At 43.5% G+C, this 21,650-nt stretch overlaps 1 protein-coding gene across 9 annotated transcripts in view; it reads right to left on the reverse strand.

Annotated features, from left to right (window-relative positions):
* The window catches only part of FYN (FYN proto-oncogene, Src family tyrosine kinase), a 142,239-nt gene that overhangs the window by 37,142 nt on the left and 83,447 nt on the right, over positions 1 to 21,650 (reverse strand). For 6 of the 9 annotated variants that reach the window (XM_052781282.1, XM_052781290.1, XM_052781283.1 and 3 more), the window contains exons 3-5: positions 19,244 to 19,378; positions 3,402 to 3,659; positions 2,707 to 2,803 (exon numbers count right to left, since the gene is read on the reverse strand). In XM_052781282.1, the coding sequence (XP_052637242.1) occupies positions 2,707 to 2,803; positions 3,402 to 3,648 (344 nt within the window). In that variant the 5' untranslated portion in view covers positions 3,649 to 3,659; positions 19,244 to 19,378. The remainder of the gene's footprint in view (positions 1 to 2,706; positions 2,804 to 3,401; positions 3,660 to 19,243; positions 19,379 to 21,650) is intronic. The other 3 variants (XM_052781287.1, XM_052781288.1, XM_052781289.1) reach the window with 1 other exon arrangement.

Consider the following 21,650-nt stretch of genomic DNA (forward strand, 5'->3'; position numbering starts at 1 on the left):
CAGCAATTTGGGATTTAGCAATTTGTATTTCATTCTCAGCACCAGATTCACCAATGTTTAACTCCTACTGCTACTAATTCTCTTTTCCATTTCTGGACTGCTTAGAAACTCTTTCTCAGTTCCCCTCTCTGTAAAACAGAGATCTGTTCGCTAAATAAAACACTATTATCAAACATGGCCAGAGAATTCAGCCTCTTCTGTAAGCAAGCAGTTACAGAAAACACATTGTGTAAGCTATTACTGGCAGGAAAGGTTGTGTCAAGGTGAGCTCTTTAAATTTTCAACTCCACTTTCTTTAACACTTTGAAGGAGTACAAACTCTATAGAAAACAACGAGAAAACAGCTGTGATTAGTCAAAAAGGAGACATTTCCAATTCTACAGTTCAAAAAAGTAAAGAACAAGTAGCTTTTCTAGAGGCTGGCAGCTGACACTATTTTAATACACCTTGTGTGCATTAGTATGTCAGGCAAATGGCCCTATCTGTTTGCGTCCCTAATTTTACTAGCTGAAGTGCTAACCCTTCCCCCATATGTTGCTGTAGAATATTTTTGAGAGATTATGCCATACTGTGGTTGATAAATTGTACCATTATATTTGTTCTCCTTACTGTACAGAGAGTCCACTAGATGGAGGTATTTTATCATATCTAGGGAGGAAAAAAGCAGCCTTGTAGATGATCACACCATCAGGGACAACCCCCTCTGCTTTGACAGAGAAGCTTAAATCTCTCAAAGCACTGCCAGAAAGGAGGAAGAATCCAGACTTTTTCCTGGCTCTTAATTTTAGACACCCAACTGAGGTAGGAGGAGGCTAGTCAGTAGGGCTAGCCAGGGTGTGTGGGAGTGGTGGTGGGGATGCAGGGGATGGCCGAGTGTTTCTGAGCCCTGAAGTCAGGCTCTGCTCTGAACCACCCCTGCAGGTACCTCTTTCCCCCAGACTGCCCTTGGTATAATTTCTGACTTCAAATCACAGGGAAACCCTTTGTATGCCATTTCAGGTATGGCTGTCCTGAACTTCTAATCCAAAGCACAAATCAAATTTCATTTGTGGAGAGCTAAAAAAAAGTCCAAACCCCTCCAAAAATTCCAGACAAACTAGTGCACATATATGCTTTCTGGTTGCAAGCAGCATTGGCAGACTCTTAAAAAAAAGCTCTTCTTTCATATCATTTCTGATATAAGTGAGAGAGGAAGCATTCTCACAGAAAAGCTGCTTTCTGGCGATTCCCAGCCTGGCTGTCACTACTCCAGGAGTGTGGTTAGGTCCGTGTTTGTAAGTAGACAGAGCTGACAACAATGGGAACTGAGCTTCTATAATCCTCCAGGAAAATCAGTGGATGCTTGTTTTTTGTTTTTGTTTTTTTTTTTTTCTTTTAGAAAACCTTTCTCCAGGCAGTAATTACCTGCATCAAAATGCATGTACTGCAACCATCCACACATGGGGGAATCTCTCTGTCCCACTGACTCCAAGTATGATTGCTCCGCAAGTCCCCGTGAGCATCCCCTGATTTCATCAACTGGCGTGTGTAAGGAATTTATAATGTGTGGAATTTCTTCTTGTTTCAAGTTATGGCATAGTTTGTGCAAGGTTAGGAAAGCAGCAGGCAATGTGAACAAAATGGATGATAGGTTAAAAAAGTTTTTTTTTCCAAGTGCTAATTTAGAAGTAGAGAGGTTTTTAAACTGCTGCTCCCTCTACAAGTCGTAACTGAAGTTTCTGTGCTTTCATCTACATCAAAGCTCTCCAGCTTCATGGCTTCATGAAATATTCCGCAGAATTACCTGATTTATTTATTTTTTTACTTTAATGCACATTGAGCCAATTCCAACCCTGGAGTTGTTCTATTAAAATTAACAGGAGTTGCACCAGGGATGCATTTGCCTCACTGTCACATAGTGTAAGAAAAAAAGATGAGAGCAATATAACAAAGCCTCTAGAAAGCGACATACTTGGTTGTTAACCCATTTTTACCTCTATGTGATAGCAATACTGAACATAACACAGAGCCTTCAACTTTATGTTCTTAGCCAAGAATTACAAGATGTTCAGATATAGGTCAGTAGCGCAGTAAGTTTTAGATGTTATTTTTAAATTGCTAAGGGATTTTTTTCTATGGGCAGTTAATAAAATTAATTTTAAGTTGATGATTTCCAGGATGGAAGTGTGGTTTTCATGCCAAATGCAACTGTACAATGGTGCATTCTCACGTAACAGAACTTCCTAGCATGTTCTGACTGTATCACCTACCTTTAAAAGGAAAAAAAAAAGCTTTTAAATTGGCACACAAGTCTGGGTAACGTCTCTTTTGTGAATCAGTTTTCAGCTCGTTTCTGCGTAGAGATACTTGCGGCAGATTGCAAAAAGTGTTAGCACACGCCTTGCAGAACTTCTGTGACTACTGGTAAGGTACAGAGCTGGTACTCTCAGTTCTGCATGTGAGCTTACTGTGAAATGTAAGCAGTGAATCACACAATCTAAAACTTATTTTTGAAGTAAAGCTGCATGTGGTTGGTGGTTTTTTTTTAATAATAAGGTACTTTGCAAAAGTACGCTAAATGCAAAGACAAGTTAGTAAGCATAGAGTAAAACCCCTATATATCTTGAATATCCAACATTAGATTTTACTAATAACATAAGCAATTATAATTGTCAACATTATAAGTTTAAAAATATTAAAGAGCACATTCCCAAGCCTAAAACTTACGAGCTGTTAAGTATTTGAAATTTTTCTCCTTTGTGAAAACTCAAGTCATCTTCTGTTCTTGCTTCATAGTCATAAAGCGCCACAAAAAGAGTTACACCTAAAGAAGAAGATAGGTGAGTTACACTCCATCACAAAAAACAGGAGGGAAAGGAGCCTCAAGAGATGAGGTGGCTAAGCCAAATGTAAGCTACTCTGGCTGCTGAGGAGCAAAATAAATTGACGCCTCCTACTTTTTGGACAACCATTCTAATCCCTCTACTTTTATGCAGCCAGCGGGCATGCCGCCTCCTCCGCTCTGTACAGTCATCAGTACTCTTGGTTTGGTACCCACACACAGTGTAGGATCCCAAGTGGGCAAAGGGGGTTTGAAGAGAGAGTTTAGACATAGCCATGCCGACTATTTCCTGTCAACTACTTGAGGTGGCTCAGACCACACTTTCCGTTCCCTGGTAGAGCGATGAGGCAGGCAGGCAGCCAAATTGGGCATGTATACATAATTTCTCAACACTGAAGTGAATGAGCACCTGCAAGTTAGCAAAGGTAGGGCTGAAGACCCAGCTCCACCCCTACCTCAATTCTTTGCACTGTTTAATGAAATAACTTCCCCAAAGCAGCATGCTGAGACAGTTGTGCCTCTGCTGTAATTACATGATTGATACTCACTAAGAGCACTGAAAGAAGACTTTGAAACTCACCTGTTCCTCCTCTTGTACGCAGCGTCCCTGTATGAGAGGAGGAATTGACTCCACCAAACACAGTCAGTCCTTGGCCTCCTGTGGCATGGAAGTTGTTGTAGTTTGGGATTGAAGTCACACCAAAGCTAGGATAGTGCTGCGGAGTGGGATCTGTCCCATAGCGGTAGCCTGAGCTTTGAGTTAAACTGCCATCCCTCTCGTCAGTCAGTTTTGTTGCTTCTTTATCCTTACATTGCACACAGCCCATTATCTAAAATCCTAGGAGAGGAAGGAAAAGACAGGTCTTCATATCTTGATGCTCACCAGATCTCCCCTAAACCCACATATGACGAGGATCAAACTAAGTTCACCACTCAAAAGTTAAGTACTTTGAAAAAACCCCACAGTGGTTTGAATCTAAACAGCAACACATTGGGAAAAGCTCACACAAAACCTTCCTCGCAGTGGTTTCCCATCGAGACCTGGGGAAGGAGGTCCTGCCTGCTCTTAGGGTAGTGGCAGCTCTCTGCCCAGCCCTGCCAAGCAATGGCTTGCATGGAGGTAGCGAGAGGATGAAACCCTTCTTGCTCGCCCTTCACCAGGAGAGCACGATTGGCAGGCAAAGGACTCGGCCAAAAAGTGCAGCTGGAGGTGTTCAAGTCTGCCCTCCAAAACACAGAGGAAGGCGCTCAGCTCACGGCTCATGTTTGACCTTGCCAACTACACAAGAGCTGACTTCACCTAAAGGCAATACAACCTTTTTCCATTGCTGGAGCTCTGCGTGACAGGCAGAAAAGCAGACACAATGAGCCGATAGCTATTACAGCACAGGAAAGTAGGAGGGAGCTATCAGATGGCACAACTAAACCAAAAGGAAGCGCCCTTTTATGCAGTACCGAACTGAAGGGTAAAACTTGCTGGTAGCAGAAGGTGGGGCTGCCAAAGGTATACGTGAGTTAAGAAACTAGAGAAAGTCCCAGAAGAATTAACATGTCAAATGCAGCGCATCTCGAAGTTCAGATCCCAGACAGGAGGAAACCGAGAGGGTACGGCTTGGAAAAGGTTGCTCTAAGTTTTTTAATTCTTGTAACCTCTTGTTCAGCACCCTCATGGGGCACTACCAGGGCCTGGGTTAATCTCTCTTCATTTTAGGTGCCTACCTCTCTCTAGGTGGAGGGAGACAGAGAGTGATTTGCCACATCTTAGAAGCAGCCCTCCAAGTTTAGTTCTGTTACCTGGTATTGCTTTTCATCTGCGAGCTCTAACATCTTATAATCCATGTGGTGGTGTTACTGAACTCTGTCCTATTGACTTGAGCTGAATCTAGACACAAAACCTGAGTTTCTGAAGCTGGGTGTGATGAATCTAGGGAATGAGATACTCATCCGGATGCACCCTTGATCTGAACTGGTACAGCGACTCCTAATGTAACCTGGCACACAAACAACATACTCTAAAACACTGGGGCTGCAAGAAGAGCAATGACAATAGAAAAATCTTTAAAAAATTAGACTTACTAGACATGCTTTGTCCAGAATATATAAATAAACGGGGAGAAAATACAGAGAACACAAAAAAAGGAAAAGTATAGCGAAGCACATTTTTCCCCCCCTTATTATTTCCACATTTCAGCCAATATCCATCGCTTAGGGTAAATAAAAAGCCTATCCTTTTTCAAATCCTCATTTTTCTGTAGCTGCCATGCTGGATGTTTTATATGCCGTACCCCAACATCAACACAGGAAATTGGTTTTGACAAACCCATGGGATTCAGAAAAAGCATATTCCTCTGCTGCTAATGCTTGAAAAATTATGCAGCAGCTCCCTGCTTGTCTGTGACAGTCTACAGTCTGGATACGTGCTTCCTAAATCTAACCTGCCTAATTAAAAAAACCCTTCTGTTGAAGGTTATTTTCTTCAATTTGAAGATACTTCCAGTTATTCTACAGGCCTGTTCCGAAAAACAAGCACCATTTTTAATGTATTTCCCTGAGCTGTATTGCCTGCTGTTAGCACAGGTCTACTGTCTCTTGCTCTTCGCTTAACTTAAAGGTGCCCTTTTTGCATTTCTTTATTTTCTTCAAGACACCACATCCACTCAGCAGAGTTCCCTCACCAAAATGTTTAAGTCTCTTTACACAAACAGAAACAAGGACTCCTGACTCTGCCCTTGCTGCAAGAGGTGGCACGAGCTGGGATCCCCCAAGAAACTAAAGCGACAACAGGTCGAGGGAAAGGGGTTTGCAGCCTGGAAGCTGCAAAACACGCTGCTGCTGCTGCTACGGCTGCGGCAGCCGTGCTGGCCTCCAGCCTCTGCTCGCCCTGGTAGCTGGGTCGGTGCTGGAGGGGGCTCGAGGTTGTCCACCCCCGGGACCAGCAGTGACTCCAGCTGAGCCCGCAGGGATGGCGATGGGTGCAGAGGTGACCCGGCCAGCTTTGTATCACCTGCGAAAAACTGCTTGCAGAGATCTCTCTGCTGCTTTTGCCCGTTTCAACAGCAGGACGGTCTGGCTCTGGAGACCCTCTGTTTGGAGACGTCACTCAGAGGTGAGGTTTCCCCGGCTCCTCTCAGAGCTGAGGAGCCCCACGAGCGATGCCAGGGAGTGAAGCAGGACCACAGGGAGGGTGAGGGCCCCACGGGGCGACGGCTCGTCTCACTGCTGTCAGCACGGGCAGAGCCCAGGGAGGCTTCGGGTGGGAGGGATGGGTCTGGGACTCACTGCCTGGACCCTGCTATGCCTCTGCGGGAGCGTGCCTCCGGTGCGCGGAGAGCAAAACACAGGTAGCGAGCAAACATGGGAGATGCCACGAGGGAAGTCCCAGCTCGAGAGAAAGGGCAGAGAGAGGCACTGACCGTCCAAACAGGGAAGAGTGAGCCATTAAAGCAGACTGGTTAAAAGGTACAAGTGCTGGAACATATGCTTGTTCACCTCAAAACAGTTAAGCGATATGAGGGCTTTACTATTTAAAGAAGATTCTCAGCAGCCTTTCCGTTGGGTTGCAAACTTACCTCCCTGTGAAACTCTATCACCTCCTCCCTTTCCCCTCCCAACTCTGTTTCTCCTCTTATTTTTTCCCATGTATTTTCATGGGAAAAAGTAGAAAAGAAAATGAAAGAATGAAAGAAAAAAAAGATGGGAAACATGAAATCTGGGAGAGCGGTGAGTGGAAAGGGGTTTTCTTGTTGGTCATTCACAAACGTTCAGCTGAGCAGGGAAAAAAATCTCCACTGAAATCTGGGAAGATTTCGCATACCAATTTACAAGTGCTGACAAGACAGCCCTACACACTTCATTTACACATTGATGAGGAAAAAGTTAAAACAACAAATCAGCTACAAAAAAAAAAAAATTTTCAAAGTATTAATTCTGAAAGAGGTTAATAAATCAGGAGATGGTATACGTATGTACAGGTAGTTTCAGAAAAATAATGGTTTGCGGTTTTCTTTTTACAAGGAATGATATGAATAGAAAACCAGCAAATTGTCAGTTTCTTGATTTTTGTTTGGTTTTTGCTCCCTTTATCTTTTTGCTGGCAATGGCAGCACACAGGGAAGGAGAATTTGATGCAAAGTGAATGACTGACAAAAAGGGCTTTTTCTTTCACTTGCCCTCTCCCGCTTTGTCACAGTGTCTAGACAATCCGAGCATAAAGACTGCTTGATTGTAGCCTCTTGTAAAATGTGACAGAGGGTGTTACATGCACGCATCTTTTCAAGCCGAGTCCCTGAAAGTTGTCTGTTCCTGTCTCAAAGAAACCAGCATCATGGGGAGTTGGCTAAATGTGAGAGAATACATGTATGCATGTACATGCTTAAAGTGATTTCAGCTAACTCAGGGGTTTCATAGACAATAAATATAACCTCCATTCAGCATTGGCCTTTGTGTCAATGAATGGATTCCAAAAACTAATCTCCTTCAGTATCACAGAGCAGGCTTTTAATATCCGAAAGTCTCATCTCCCTGCCTGTCAGCATTTGAAGCTGTGGAAAGCTGGAGTTATTCAGCCAGCTCTGAGATCACCAAACAAAATCTGGAGCTGTTTTACACTAAACTCTCTAGGGACGAGCACACAACATTGTCCATCCAACAAGCTGCGCAACTTACAGTAAAGGAACAAGGTTTTATTCTTTTCCATTGGGAAAGGCAGCATTTCTCAGATGGGTGAGTTATGGGTCACGCAACATTATCATAATTTGACACTGGTATTGTTAAAAGGTATGTAACTAGCCTAATTAAAATGAACTTTTCTAATGCAAGCAAGTTGAATTTGTTTATTTCAAAGTTGTGTTTTTATGGTCAATATAAAACATGTGTTTTCATGAAAACATAAAACATTTACATGGTTTTTGATACTTCCTTAGAGACACATGAAAATAACCATTATGTTATTTGTCTCCTTTCCTGTCCTTGCTATGTTTCTTGGACTCCAACATTCACACTGCAAGCAATCCAACATCAGCCTAACCAGAATAGTAGTTTCCTCCCACATGGTAGAAACGTTATTCGACAAAGATATAACATAAATCATATAATTATTAATTATTTACATAGTCATAGCACCTTAATTACTTTCAGTTAAGAAACAGATGAAGGCTAAGGAGATGTTATTAACACTATTATTATTATCGTAAATCACCCTCCTTCAGTTTTTCTGTCGGTTCTTGATACAAAATGGAAGCCAAGACTGAAACACCCGCCAAAGCCAGACATCCACTCCATTAACAGAAACAAAAGCAGTCCTCTGTTAGCTAATCAAAGCCTAGGAAAAGTCCAGGAGTACCAGGAAAGGTAAATTTTTCATACTTCTATTTTAAAAGTAAAAGCTCCAACACGTGATATTTGAAAAGCAAAAAGTATTGATAAGCCTTTGCTTAGTCTAGCTTCTGCAGTTGTAAGCCATCAGGAAAAGATGGATGTGAGGAAGACTGGTGTAAATTGACTCCTTCAGAACATCAGAAGATTTTCCATGAGATTTTGCAACTTGCAGCTGAAACTCTGAGTTACGGTACCTCTTCAGAACCTGATTTTTTGGGTGTTGTAGGAGAAAGTGGGTCTTTAAAATGCTTGAGAGAGGGGTACAGGGAGATGCAAGGAAAAACCTGTCTGTTCTGCACCCTCCTATCCATGCCATGGTCTCTGTCCTCCAACCCCTTCTGTAGGAAAAGAGACCACCACGGGAGAGGGCTCCAACGTGCTGAAGAGATATGGAGCAGGTTCAGACCCAGCAGGGCACATTGTCCTTCCTCCTGGTTTTCTCTGGAATAACATTTGATGGTATATTTTTAGGAGTACTTCTTTCAGTGCAAGACACGAAAGGGAAAGACTGGATGACTGGTAACTGTCAACTGTCTTTTTCTGACCAAATCTAACAAATCTTGTCTGGAAAGCACCAGCAGGAAATCTGAGTTAAGAAACAGTTATGTTAAAAGGGAATCAGAAGAACAAAATCCTTGGCTTTTATTCAGTCTCTGTGGTGAACATGCTTGTTAATCAAACCAAGGGTTGCATCCAGCATGGCTGTGAAAAATATATTCTCTAAGGGATATCTTCTTGGTGTTTTATGTTTTGCTGAAAGCACCACAGAAGTATCAGTCTGTGACATCAAATAAGCCAAATTTCATGAGCTACAGTAGGATTTAATATTCAAAATGTCACATTCTGAGTTATCGTGAAGATGCAAGAGGGACAGAAAAGGCTTTCCAAGAATAAGAACTACAAGAATTTTTAAAAGAGACTTTAGTTTTCTGTGGAATGCCTCCTGCAGGCTGGATAGGGGGAATAAACAACACAGAAATTTACCCTGAAGTTGAAATGTCTTACTTTCCATGCCACCATTAGTAGCTCCCTAGAGAGAAACTGATGGAGTACATACTTTGAAACACAAGCCTGAGACACATTAAAACCCCCAATTTTCAGAAAAGTCTTGCTCACTTTGACCATTACAAGTCGTTAGGAAGGCATTTCAAGTTAGGCAACAAATAGGCACTTAAAACTAGTCCTATGTAGGTCAGTAATTCTCATGCTGTCTGCTTGCTGACCTCTCTTTGACTTAGATCTATGCTGATGGGAGCATTTTGGATTTCCAGAATTAATTCTGTGTCAGTTTCAAGGCAATTGAAACTCAACAGACGGAATAAAATAGCAACACTTGTTGTGTTATTTTTGTTTTTATCTATTAACTCTGGGACCTTTCAGAGGACTGCCTTCATTCCAGCTTGACCAGTGATTCCACAATTTTTAGGAATCATAAAGCAGGTCAGAAAGATACAACAAATACTGTAAAATAATTCGAACTCTTGGGTGTTATTCATTATTTCTCAGGCTTGTGGGCTGCAGGTTACTATACATATACATATAATTTTTATACTACTGGCCTGATCTAGAAAGAATAGAATTTTACTGCAGTGTGATAGATCTGGTTCAGCCTTGAAAGAGACTGGAGACTGGGGATTTGTGTAGAATGCCTGCAAATCTACATGTGCACCACACCTGTCATACTGCATTAAAAAATGTAAATCAGAGAAGACGCAGTACTACCACTGGATGTCCTGTTACTATTAAAGATATGCAGAAAATCTCACATACACAATGTGGTATTCCTGAACAAAAGGCCAGAAACACCAGGGCAAAACTTCAAGTCAAGTATGTATCAGGATCAATGACTGCATTGAAACAGCATTTTCATGAGAAAAACAGCACTGAAAAATGCCTGGGCTGCATTCTTTTGATTTTTGAAGGCAGTCCTTTAATGCTTCACTCCTGGATTCTGCTTTAGTGGGCTGAGCAGAAAAATCTCAGCAGCTTAATTGCTTGTTTGTCTGCAGCAGTCAAAAGTCAGGCCACTGCCCAGTGTCAATGGGTATGCATGGCCGGAGGAGTAGGAAAGAGCAGTCTTAGATGAGCTCCTGCTGCCATACTGCTCTGGCTCAAAGCAAATGCCTTTTACAGTGCCGGAGTGCTCTTACTATTGTTTCTTGTCAGCATAAAGTTGCTTCAGAAGTCTTCTACAGTGGTGGCAGAAGGGATTCAGGAAAAGGAGCAGCTCCTGCTGCCATGAGAAGAGCAGACCCTGCAAGGAGCTTTGAAGTGCCATATTCTGCCCTGCTGTTCCTCCCCGTTTACTGAGTGACTGGGGATGTGGCCCTGGAAATGACAGCTTCCTGACACTACAGACGATGTTTAAGTTGTAACACATGTCTGCAAAGTATAGCACTGTGCTTGCCTTCCCTCTTTTTCCCCTTTGGGACCTGAACTACAAGTCAGTTATGAAAGATGAAGATTTGGGCTTCTTCTTGCCCGTTTAATTTTAGCCAGCCTCGGAGGCCAGGACCAGCGATTTCACTGAACTACAACCAGACCCTTGGCTTCTGCCAGAGGTTGTGAGCACAGCTGTCCATGGGGCAGGGCAGGTGGCCACCGAATGCCAGGAAGAAAGTTCAATGAATGTCTTCACAAACAGATCCATCGTCCTGCTGGTGGGGTATGGTCCCTCCCTGGCAAGAGATTTATTACAACCTAGACAATCTATTTCTTATCTATGTATCTACACAATACATTTATTACAAGCTAGGGAGGAAAAAGGAAGTCAGCGTTCCAGCCGGGCGGGAGGGACAATAACCATGTCCACGTGTGGTGCTTGTTTGAGCAACAGTTGTGGTGGTGGGACTGGCTGGTCGCTGGCTGGTGGGGAGGTCACCTGGCAAGGCCACAGGAAGATGCATTAGCACAATGTGGCTGTTTGAGCAGCCGTAATCAAAAGCTCCCCCGTGCAACCAATGCAAGAAGAGGAGACAAACACTCCACACTGCCCACAAAAGAACACGTCGCCACCCTTTTGGTTTTCTGCAGCTTCTTTGCCAGCTGAGTCTGTGAATGTCGTGGCCTCCTCTTTTTCAAAAATCACTGAATTCTTTTCCACTCTCTGCGATACATCCCTTTCAGCAAAACCAAACCAGAACAAAACATAAGAAGCGATTAAAGCAGAGTCTCACCCTCCAATCTCTTAAAGTAACAGTAACTGAGTTACACCTTGTACTGTCTCAGGGCTTTTATTACTTTAAAAAAAAGATGCCCTAGAATAATGCAGCACAGGAAGATCAGTTCTGAGGAGAGGTTCTTCTGTGATTTTTAGTTTTCCCACCAACATCCAAACTTCACTTGTAATCTAAAAGAAAGAAGCTTACGTATAGCTAACTTGAAAAGGAAGGCCTGCAGATTTTACATTCATAAACCGAAGAGCAAGTGTCGTGGTTTAACCCCAGCCAGCAACTAAACACCACGCAGCCGCTCACTCACTCCCCCCCACCCAGTGGGATGGGGGAGAAAATCGGGAAAAGAAGCAAAACCTGTGGGTTGAGATAAGAACGGTTTAATAGAACAGAAAAGAAGAAACTAATAATGGTAATGATAACACTAATAAAATGACAACAGCAATAATGAAAGGATTGGAATGTACAAATGATGCACAGTGCAATTGCTCACCACCCGCCGACCGACACCCAGCCAGTCCCCGAGCGGCGAATCCCTGCCCCCACTTCCCAGTTCCTATACTGGATGGGACGTCCCATGGTATGGAATACCCCGTTGGCCAGTTTGGGTCAGGTGCCCTGGCTGTGTCCTGTGCCAACTTCTTGTGCCCCTCCAGCTTTCTCACTGGCTGGGCATGAGAAGCTGAAAAATCCTTGACATTAGTCTAAACACTACTGAGCAACAACTGAAAACATCAGTGTTATCAACATTCTTCGCTCTGAACTCAAAACATAGCACTGTACCAGCTACTAGGAAGACAGTTAACTCTATCCCAGCTGAAACCAGGACAGCAAGTCAGACTGAAAACTGCACATAGGATTTCTTTCCTTTTTTTTTTTCTTTTTTTGGTGCTTAAAACGAGTTAAAGAAAGCTTTGAAATTAACAGCTAAAGGCAGCAGCTACACACAGCAAACACACTGCTTACTCTACAGTAAAAGCCCCCAAAGGATGGGTCTATCCTTGCTTCTGAGTAACACACGAGAAACACCATGTAAATTCAATAGTGTAATTTCAAGCTACATTCCTCCTTCATCAGGCTGCTTGTGATAGCTCTATTCACGAGCAGAGAGAAGTGGGTGTATGGTCTGCATAAGCATTTTGAGCTAATGTGCCTAAATTTTAAAGTGCCTTTATAAGTATATAAATTAGAAAACCTGTATCAAGAGAACAACTGCTGCAAATGCCAGAATCATTTTATCTTGGAAAGAGAAGTGAAATAGTGTCTCCACTGATTTCCTCTTTCTTTTCCCCTGTTAAGAGAACAGAAAGATGATTGCAGGTTGATTCACACTGTTCTGTTTTTTTTTCTTTCCATTCTTATTTTTAGAATCTACCCGGGATTAATGGGTGTTCTTCTGATCCGCAGTATGGGAGCAGCATGGAGCAGAATGCAAAATGCGAATCAAGACGGGCAGGGAAGGAAGGGGGGAAAGGGAAAGGGACTGGTATAGAAGTTCTGCCTGTTTGCTTCTTTGGAATATGTAAGAGGCATAGAAAAAGATTTTCTCTAAAGAAACCCATTGCCCCCTCACCCACCCCCCACCTTTGCCTATGCACAAACGAAACTAACCTCTTCTCCACCTTGTCTGATTTCTGTTTTGTGACTGAAGAACTAGGAGGATGTGACAGCAAGAAAATAGGAGCAAGATGCATCTCAAATCAGGAGATGATTTACTTCAAGACCATTCCAGATGCCGTTCCCTCCCAAAGGGGTTCTCATTTCACCAAGGTTGCTACTGCTAATATTTTAGAAGTGTCATTTAAATTCCTTATTTATCCAGTTATGTTGGGGAAAAAAATACTCTCCTTCCTAAATAGGAGTAAAAATTTGCCTGTGGCCAGCTCACAAAGAAATCCCCAGTCTTATCATCATCACTGCAACTGGCTTCAGCTACAACAGCGAAGATGCTTACAGGTAGAGAGCCCAGACAAGGTGGCAACCACATGGTGACAAAGGCCAGTGAACAACCAGAGCGCTGAAGGTACTGACTACCTCAGTAATGGGAAGACACGAAAACTCTGCCTACACTTACACACACAAAAAAGTGCTACTAGTGAGACCTGTTTTCTCAAACCCAGCTGTCGCCACTGTGGTTTCAGTGCATGACAGCTTATTTCTGTATGACAGCTTAGGTAAGTGTACTGGGTCTGCATGGGGTTAAGTTTCTCCACAGCAGCCCGAACCCTGCTGTGCTTTAGGTTTGTGACCAAAGCAGTGTTGATAACACACCAGTGTTTCAGCTGTTGCTGAGCAGTGCTTGCACAAGACTTTTGTTTCTCAATCTGCCCCTGCAGCAAGTAGGCTGGGGGTGGGCAAGAGGTTGGGAGGGGACACAGCTGAGACACCTGACCCCAACTGACCAAAGGGATATTCCACACCATATGATGTCATGCTCAGCAATAAAAGCTGAGTTTTTTGAAAGCAGCCGTTGCTCAGAGACTGGCTGAGCATCGGTCTGCTGGTGGGAGGTGGTGAGTGAGTGCCTTTGCACCACTGGTTTTCTTTTTACTTCCTTTGCTTATTAAACTGTTTTTATCGCAAACCATGAGTTCTCTTGCTTTTGCCTTTCCGATTCTCCCCCCCATCCTGCTGGGGGGCAGTGAGTGAGCGACTGGGTGGGGGCTTAGCTGCTGGCCGGGGTCGACCCGCCACAGTGAGTAAAATGTGATGTTCTTGGTCTGGAAAATAACTTCAGAGGCACACAGGTTAAGCCATGTTAACCAGACAGGCAAGAATTGCGATACTACCTGGAGATGAATTTGCCAGGATTACAAAGATGACACATTACCATCTAGTCCATTTTTAGCCGAGATTTTGAAATCTGGAAAACCAGAGAGTGGGAGGCTGAGATGGTAGTGAAAAACACCCTGGACAATGGGATGTGGAAGGAGACAGGTTCTAACTTGCATTCCCTCTTACAGAAGAGTGACAGCATTGATGCATACAGTCCAACCACGAGGCCACTCGGATCAGCGATTCTCAACTCTGTTTTGCCAACTACCCTACAAACCCCATATTCTACAATCCTGTGCTGCCGCAAGCTGCATCTGTACCATGAGGGATGTCTTCTAGAAGTCGATGGTCAGTCTCCCCTTCCTTCTAACCACACACAGTCGCTAGTGCCAAAAAGCTGGGAAATGCCCCTAGAAACAGAAAAAACGTACACAAACCTGGACGGGGCAATCGGCAGAGAGGGGATGAGTAACAGGAGGGGAACTGAGGCACAATCCACAAGAATGGGAGGAAAAAGAGCAGCTACTGTCCCCTTCCTTGGCTTCTGCTGATGACCAGTGACTCACAGCAAAATCCCTGTCTCCAAAGGTGGATCAATACTGCTTGGCTCAGAGTGGACCCTGCAGTATCACAAAGCCCAATGAGGTTGCCTACATCCCACTGCTACCCCAGGGAAACTCTAGGAGGTAGTACTGAAACTGATACACATGGACCTATGCCCCAAAAGGCCTGCTCCTCTCCGTCTCTGTCTTTCTTTCTGCCTCCCTCTGTCTCTTGAAAAGATACCAGCATTCAAGATACCAGCAGCAGCAACAGGGGAACACAAAACAACAACAATGCTGGACAGATGCCTTCTCTCCTCAATGTATTGTCCTCTTTGTCTTTGCATCAGTGTATATAGTTGTAGGACTGATGAGTTTTCATTTTTGGTGATTAATCCCACAGCCTGCCCTGACTCTTGGGTGGCTGCACTGCTTGAATCGGAATATCACAGTCTGGAGAAGAATGAGCCAACAAGAAACATGGGAGAACACCACAGGCACTTCAAGGGTCGAGACTTGGAGTTTAGAAAAGAGGTGATGGTGGGGAAAATCATGAGGGAAAGTCCTTTCTGTTAACCAGAGAAGATAGGGCTTAAAAAGGGATCAAATGCCAGCTAAGAGCCATGGAAAATAGATTCTGCTGGGTTAGTGAGCATTTTCCAAAGGAAGCCAGCAAACAGCTAGATGGCCTTTCCACATTGATCAAAATACCTAAGTATCACTAAGCATATGGTAGATCTATTTTTAAGCTTTCTGTCCACCTCTGAGGGCAAGTAGAAGAGATAATTTTATTTCATCATGAACCTGAGGTCATTACACATACTGCCCAGGGAATGATCTGCAAGGGATGGTCATGTGTAGTGACTCTAAGCTACAGGTCCATGACCTGGTCCTTTAGCTTAAAGCTACTGCAATCTCCTCAGCGCAGCCATAGAAGGTCCTACTTTAATCCTTCCTGGCCTAAGCAGGAAGTCACATTGAAATAACGGACTAAATGGAAGCTGTGGATATTTAGGCTAGGTGTCAGGGAAAAAAATCCTTTCTACTGGCAAGGACAGCAAAACAACCTGGAATAGATTGCCCAAGGCAATGTGAAGGCTAGACAAGTATCTGCCAGGCATGGCACTGCCTCTGGTCAGGAGGATGGGTGAGTCTCAGTCCGGTTTTCTATTACTCAGTGAGTGACCAAACCAGCAGATGTAAACACTTTTTAATAGCCCCCCCTACTCAAGCCAGAGGAAGCGTGATTTCTTTATTTCTCTCTCTCCCTCCTTCATTCTTTCTCAAGGTTCATATGCTTAGGAGAAGAAACTGTACTTTAAATCTGGCCTGTGAATGAAGGTAGATATGCAAACCTCTAAAAACTCACCTGAAGACCCTGTTAGTCACACAGAACAGAGTGTGGAAATTTGCCCAAGTGGACGTTTGCTTAACCTAGTACACAGGATTATGTACAGTGGTGTTCCTTGACTGGTGATCCAGAGAGCTCTGGGGCCCATAAATCATCAAGTGGTCCACAAGCCCATAGCACACACGTGACCAAGCAAATACACATCCCCTGGATGCTGTGGCAACATTTTGCTCGTGGTGTTCAAGCTCCCCCTCACACCGCCTGCACGCCCTCCCCAGTTCGGTTCTCTGAGCAAGAGCAGTTGAAAAGCACTGACCTAAAGTGCCCCCAAGGACGGCTCCAACCATCCACATCAGCAGAATGAAAAGAGTGGTGCGTGAGGAAGAGGCAGTCAACAGAGGTTTCTCTGTTTCTTTGTATTTAAGACACAAAAGAGAACTGCAGGACTGGATGGTAATCTGGAGCAGACGGGCATGGTTTCACCAGAGGTGACTGTTTTCATGGACTACACAACTGTTGACAATTCAGGAGATCTGGAGATCCTGTCTGGACTTCCTCCCCATTTCTTAGCACAAAAAGACAAAAACCTGAAGGCTGCTGAAGTTAACAACTAGGTGAACAGCACAGGGGACAGACATCAGATTTGTGGATCGTGTTGTAAAGGGAAAGTGACCTCCTGACAGCGAACAAATGCACACTCTGTAAGCCAGGCTGGCTGGGCGAGTCAGGTTAAACAAGCAACCAAAAGCACATTCAGCACAAAACCATGATATAAAGAACAACATTAACCAAAGCAGAGGCTGTAAGAAGATGACCCTTTTCAGATGCCTATATGCCAATTACAAGCGTCTGAAAAAATGGATAAACCCTCTGCCTGCAGAGTAGCAATGCAAAATAATACTCCTGAAAAATAATAGCTACATTTAGATTAATAGACTGTTAAAAGAAACAGTTGTAGCCAATTTAAGAAGTCCAAATGGAAGAGGGGAGTTGACAGGCCCTATATGTCACAAATGACGTCTGTCCGAGTGACTGATGACTTGGAAGTAAGTAATCTTGGATATTTATGAATCAAGATACACCCAAGGTGGGGTATTAGTTGGTATCTGTTAACAGACCATTGGAATCACTGCAGAGCACAGGATGACGGGCTTCTTCAACACCTATATACAAGTATAAAAAGCCCCCTTGTGTTATTTATGCTGGAGACCTTATGTCACTAGCACTAAAACACGCCTGTACTTCCCAAAAGGCTACTAATGACAAGTTACTAACTCCTGATTGAAAGGAAAGATCAGCCTTCCTAACCCTGTGAACTAAAGCTCTTGCCAATTAGCAAAATGAGTCATATACAATATAGGCCTTGCAGCATCAAAGGGAACAGAGAATTCATGAGCAGTTCATAGCACAATGACCACGTGAAGAGCTTGTGGGACGTAGCTAAACTCCACCGCACACAGCTAAAACCCACAGTGGTCACCCTACCACGCCATGCACAGCAGAACCTGTTGACTTGCTCCCTGCCCCAGCCAGGGACGGCAACACAGGCAGGAGCTGCAGTGCCGGCACAAGCACAACTCACCGCTGGTCGTATGATGTAGATACACCTGAACTGCCTGAAAAGGACCGACACTTTCTGTGCAGTTGTCTGCGATCAAATCCAGACTAGTAAAATTTTATGCAGTATGTGAACATGTGCTCTTCATACATACGTAAATTAAAATCACGGTGCATGCTTTCTGAGAGGCAATTTCACAAAACTATAGTGGATGGGAGTCAAATCAGGCTGAAGACGGAACGTACAGAAAGTTGCTGACATCTGTGAATGGTTTAAGACATTTCCTAAATGCCTACAGTGTTACAACCATGAAAAGAAGACTGGGCTAGATAAAAATAACACACAACAAAAAAACCCCAACAGCTGGGTTTACCAGGGAAGTGAAAAAACATATAAAATGTTATGTACAAAACCAATACATGAAGGCGGAAAGGGCAAATGAGCTAAAAAAAGCTAAAAAAAAAAAAAGACTGTATAGAGGAAGCAAGAAGATACTAGGAAAAATTAAGGCAGATAGAATCAGAGATATATAATTTTTTGTTTTTCTAAGCAGATCATGAAAGACGAATCCTAAACAATAAAAGTGGTAGGATTGTTCATAACAATATGACAGTGGCAGAAGTTATTCAATAAATATTTCTGATTAGCACACAGCTAAAAGGCCAGATGATCTGTTTATGATGACGAGGAAATAACTTCCCACCATAGCAGCCCTTGGAGAGGGGACGCTAAGCAGCAGATACACGGTTCAAGGTGTTTCAGATTAGTTGCTAGAAATAAACTTGTCTCAGAAAGTTTTAGAGAGCTAGCCTTGGAGCTGCTACTGCTGCCTCTAAAGCAGTTCTGGGCTCCTGGGGAAGGAGCAGGGGCAGGAGGAAGTCCCATGTTGGGCCACTGTTTAAGAAGGGTAGAAAGTAATTACAGGCCAGTTGGCTGAGTTTCCAGTATTTTGCATAGGATAGAACAACCAACATAGGACTCAATTAATTAAAATATTAAAAAAAAAAAAAAGCTCTATAATTAAAGTCAATCAACTTGGCTTTAAGGAAAACAGATCCTGTCAAACTAATCTGATGTCATTTCTTGCAAAAATTACAAGTTCAATTGATGAAGGCCACGTTGCTGACAGTATTACAAGTCTTAAGTCATTTGACTTGTTCTGTAGAACATCTTATGGAGAAACTGAGTGCTTTGAAGCTTGTATGGAGTGTCTCCATCTGTACATGGAGAGCAGGACTCCATAGGTGGGGAGCACTGTATGAGGTCAGGCAAAAATCTCAAACATATTTTAAACTGAAGTCACTTCTGAGTCCACAATCTTATTAAATGTAGTTGATAAATGGAGGAAGCCAAAGTGTAACTGTAAATGGGAAACTATTTATTAGCAAACAGATGGGTTCCTATTGGTTTTCCACAGGTATCGGTGATCATCCCTTTACTATTTAATAGCCTTATCAGTGACTTGGATTAAATTTAAGTCATTATGGTTAGATACAAGACTGGGGACACCAAAAAACAAACAACGAAAGGACAAGCCTGACACAGAGCAACTGGGGTCTGTAGAAAGATGGGAGAAACCAGCTTAGGTGTTAATATGGCCAAGTGCAGAATCACCTTATTAGAATAAAGAATACAGGCCGTACTTACAGGATGAGAGGGAGAGAGAGGACTCTATCCTCCGAAGCAGAGACTGAATATGAGACCGGGGGTCCTGGGAGGCAATCAGCTTGGCATGGATTCCCCACACAAGGCTGTGGCCAAAAGGGCTAATGCGAGCCTCAGCTGTACAAACAGATGAAAATCAAAAGATGAGTAGGTAGGTTATGGTGATGCTGTATTTGGCTCTCATTCCTCTACTCCGTGAATAATGTATTAGGTTCTGCTGCTCCAGTTTTCAAATAAAGTGTTGGAAAAATTGGAAGAGTGTTCAGGGGCGAGAGATTAAAGAACTGAAAACACTGGGTAGCAGAAGGTTTTGCTATAAACAAAAAGCTTAAAGGGAATTTTGTTATTTTGTTCACAGTACAGGAATATTCGTATGGGGAATAAATTTGATAAGAGCAGGCTCTAATCTAGCAAAGGTGGAACACGCACCAGAACTGGAAACTAAATCCAATCCAGACTGTGAACAGGCAATTTTGTTTTGCTTTTTCAGCAATGATCTGTTATGGGCAATTAACCAGTAATTAACCCTTTACACCACAGGTTGTGATGTACTGTCCATCTCTGCAAAGCTGTGAAAATAACCGTGCTTGATTTGAAAAGGATGCACGCCCATGCAGCTTGGGTTATTAGGCAGGAGCTCCTTCGGGTGAGATCCACTGCCTGCATAAAGCTGGAGGTCAGGTGGGTGGTCGCTGCATCAGACAGTGCTTTGTGTTTCCATTAAGAAACACTGCCTCCCCTCTCAGGGTAGTAAACCTGGCAGCCTTCCTGCTCATGGCCTACAAAATATCTCCAGGGAAACCCCCAAACTTTTGGGGTTGAGGTGCGATCTAAGTACGGATGACTCCCAACTGTCCATCTTCTGCAGGATGTGCAGGCAGCTGTCTCTGAATTCCCAGCACCTGGTTCCGCACAAAACCTCACTGTGCAAAGCTCCTCATACTGAGATGCCAAGGAAACAACTTTTAGGAAACTGATGGGGGTTATTACAGCTCTGCTGCTGAGAGAGTATCTGCAACTCCTTGCTTCAGCAATTCACTTCATCTGCTACCTGCTGCTGGGATCTCATCCCAGGGATCTGCCTGGGATTCCATCCCAGGATCTCCTAGCCACAGAGGGTGACCTCAGAGAATTAGGCTCAGGGAAGGAGTCCTCCATACCTCACATATGTTTCCTCTCCCAACTTCACCCTCTCAGGATGAACTGATGGACTAGCTACCTTCTTCAGGAAAACAAGTTCGTGCCTTTAAGCGGGGTGGGTGGACGTGAGCACCGCTTCTGCAGGCACCTCCCAGCTCACTTGGGATATCCACAAGTTTTCTCCTTCCCCTTCACCCTGCCAAGGGAACTGAGTGCTGCCAAGAAAGCTTTTGGCTCTGCGTCCCAAGGGTGAGGTCTGGCAGGTGGGCTCCTAAGGACCATGCGCTCAGTGGGGGGCCCTGGCTGCTGAATTTTCTTCATCCCACAGCCTGCCAATATTTAAGTTTGGTGGTTTTTTAAGGACGCAGTGCAAGCTTTTTTGTCCATGCTGTCTGTCTTAACCTGGGCCTTTGGCCAGAAAGTATTAATCCTGTCAATGTGCAGGAGTGGTGAAGGCTGGGGAGTGTTTGATTTGTGCCCGTTGCTGGCATCAGCTCATTTTAAGCTTCTGGAATGAACGCACTTATGACTGAATGCTGCAGTGTAAATTCTGCAAATAAAACAGATAAAATAATCTCAATTACTTGAGCTCAGCATTGGTTGACATATGCCACTCCAAAGATTTAGAAGGCATTATTTCATACAAACATTTAATTATATGTAATTATGATTCTACAGATATTTTTCTGTTCAACAGGTGGGAAAAAATGTGTTTTTCAAACTTTCCATCACTTTCAGTAAGTGATATCTGCTAAAACACAGCATACATAGCATAGTAAAATCTTGGTGCTATGTTACAAACATGAAAGAAATATCCCATCTTAAGTAAACTACTGTAGTACAAAACTTCTGCAAGTGAACTAAAACAAGAAATCTTGTGAAAATTTTAGGGAGGAAAAAGGCCTGTCCAAGTGTGTGTGTATATATGTGCACATGCATTCACGCACACCCCACCACCTGGTCTCTGCTATACCTGGTATTCCTATTAATAGATCTCAAGACTCAAAACTGTGAGTGGTAACTCCTTAGTCACTAAAAGAGCAAGAGTTTTGGGAAAGCTGATCAAAAGCAAGGTTTCAGAGCTACTAAGAAAAGATGAATCAGAGCCTGCTAAAGTACAGTTTGAATTGTGCATTTTTGCATCTTAATACTTTCTGTCCTCCTCGATGCATTTTTCTCCCTCTTCCTTTGGCACAACCCCAGCTATACCCTACAGGATTAGGATGTTCTGTTAAGCATGTATGCAACT

The sequence above is a fragment of the Harpia harpyja genome, chromosome 3 (assembly GCF_026419915.1).
Source record: "Harpia harpyja isolate bHarHar1 chromosome 3, bHarHar1 primary haplotype, whole genome shotgun sequence".
NCBI lineage: Eukaryota > Metazoa > Chordata > Aves > Accipitriformes > Accipitridae > Harpia > Harpia harpyja.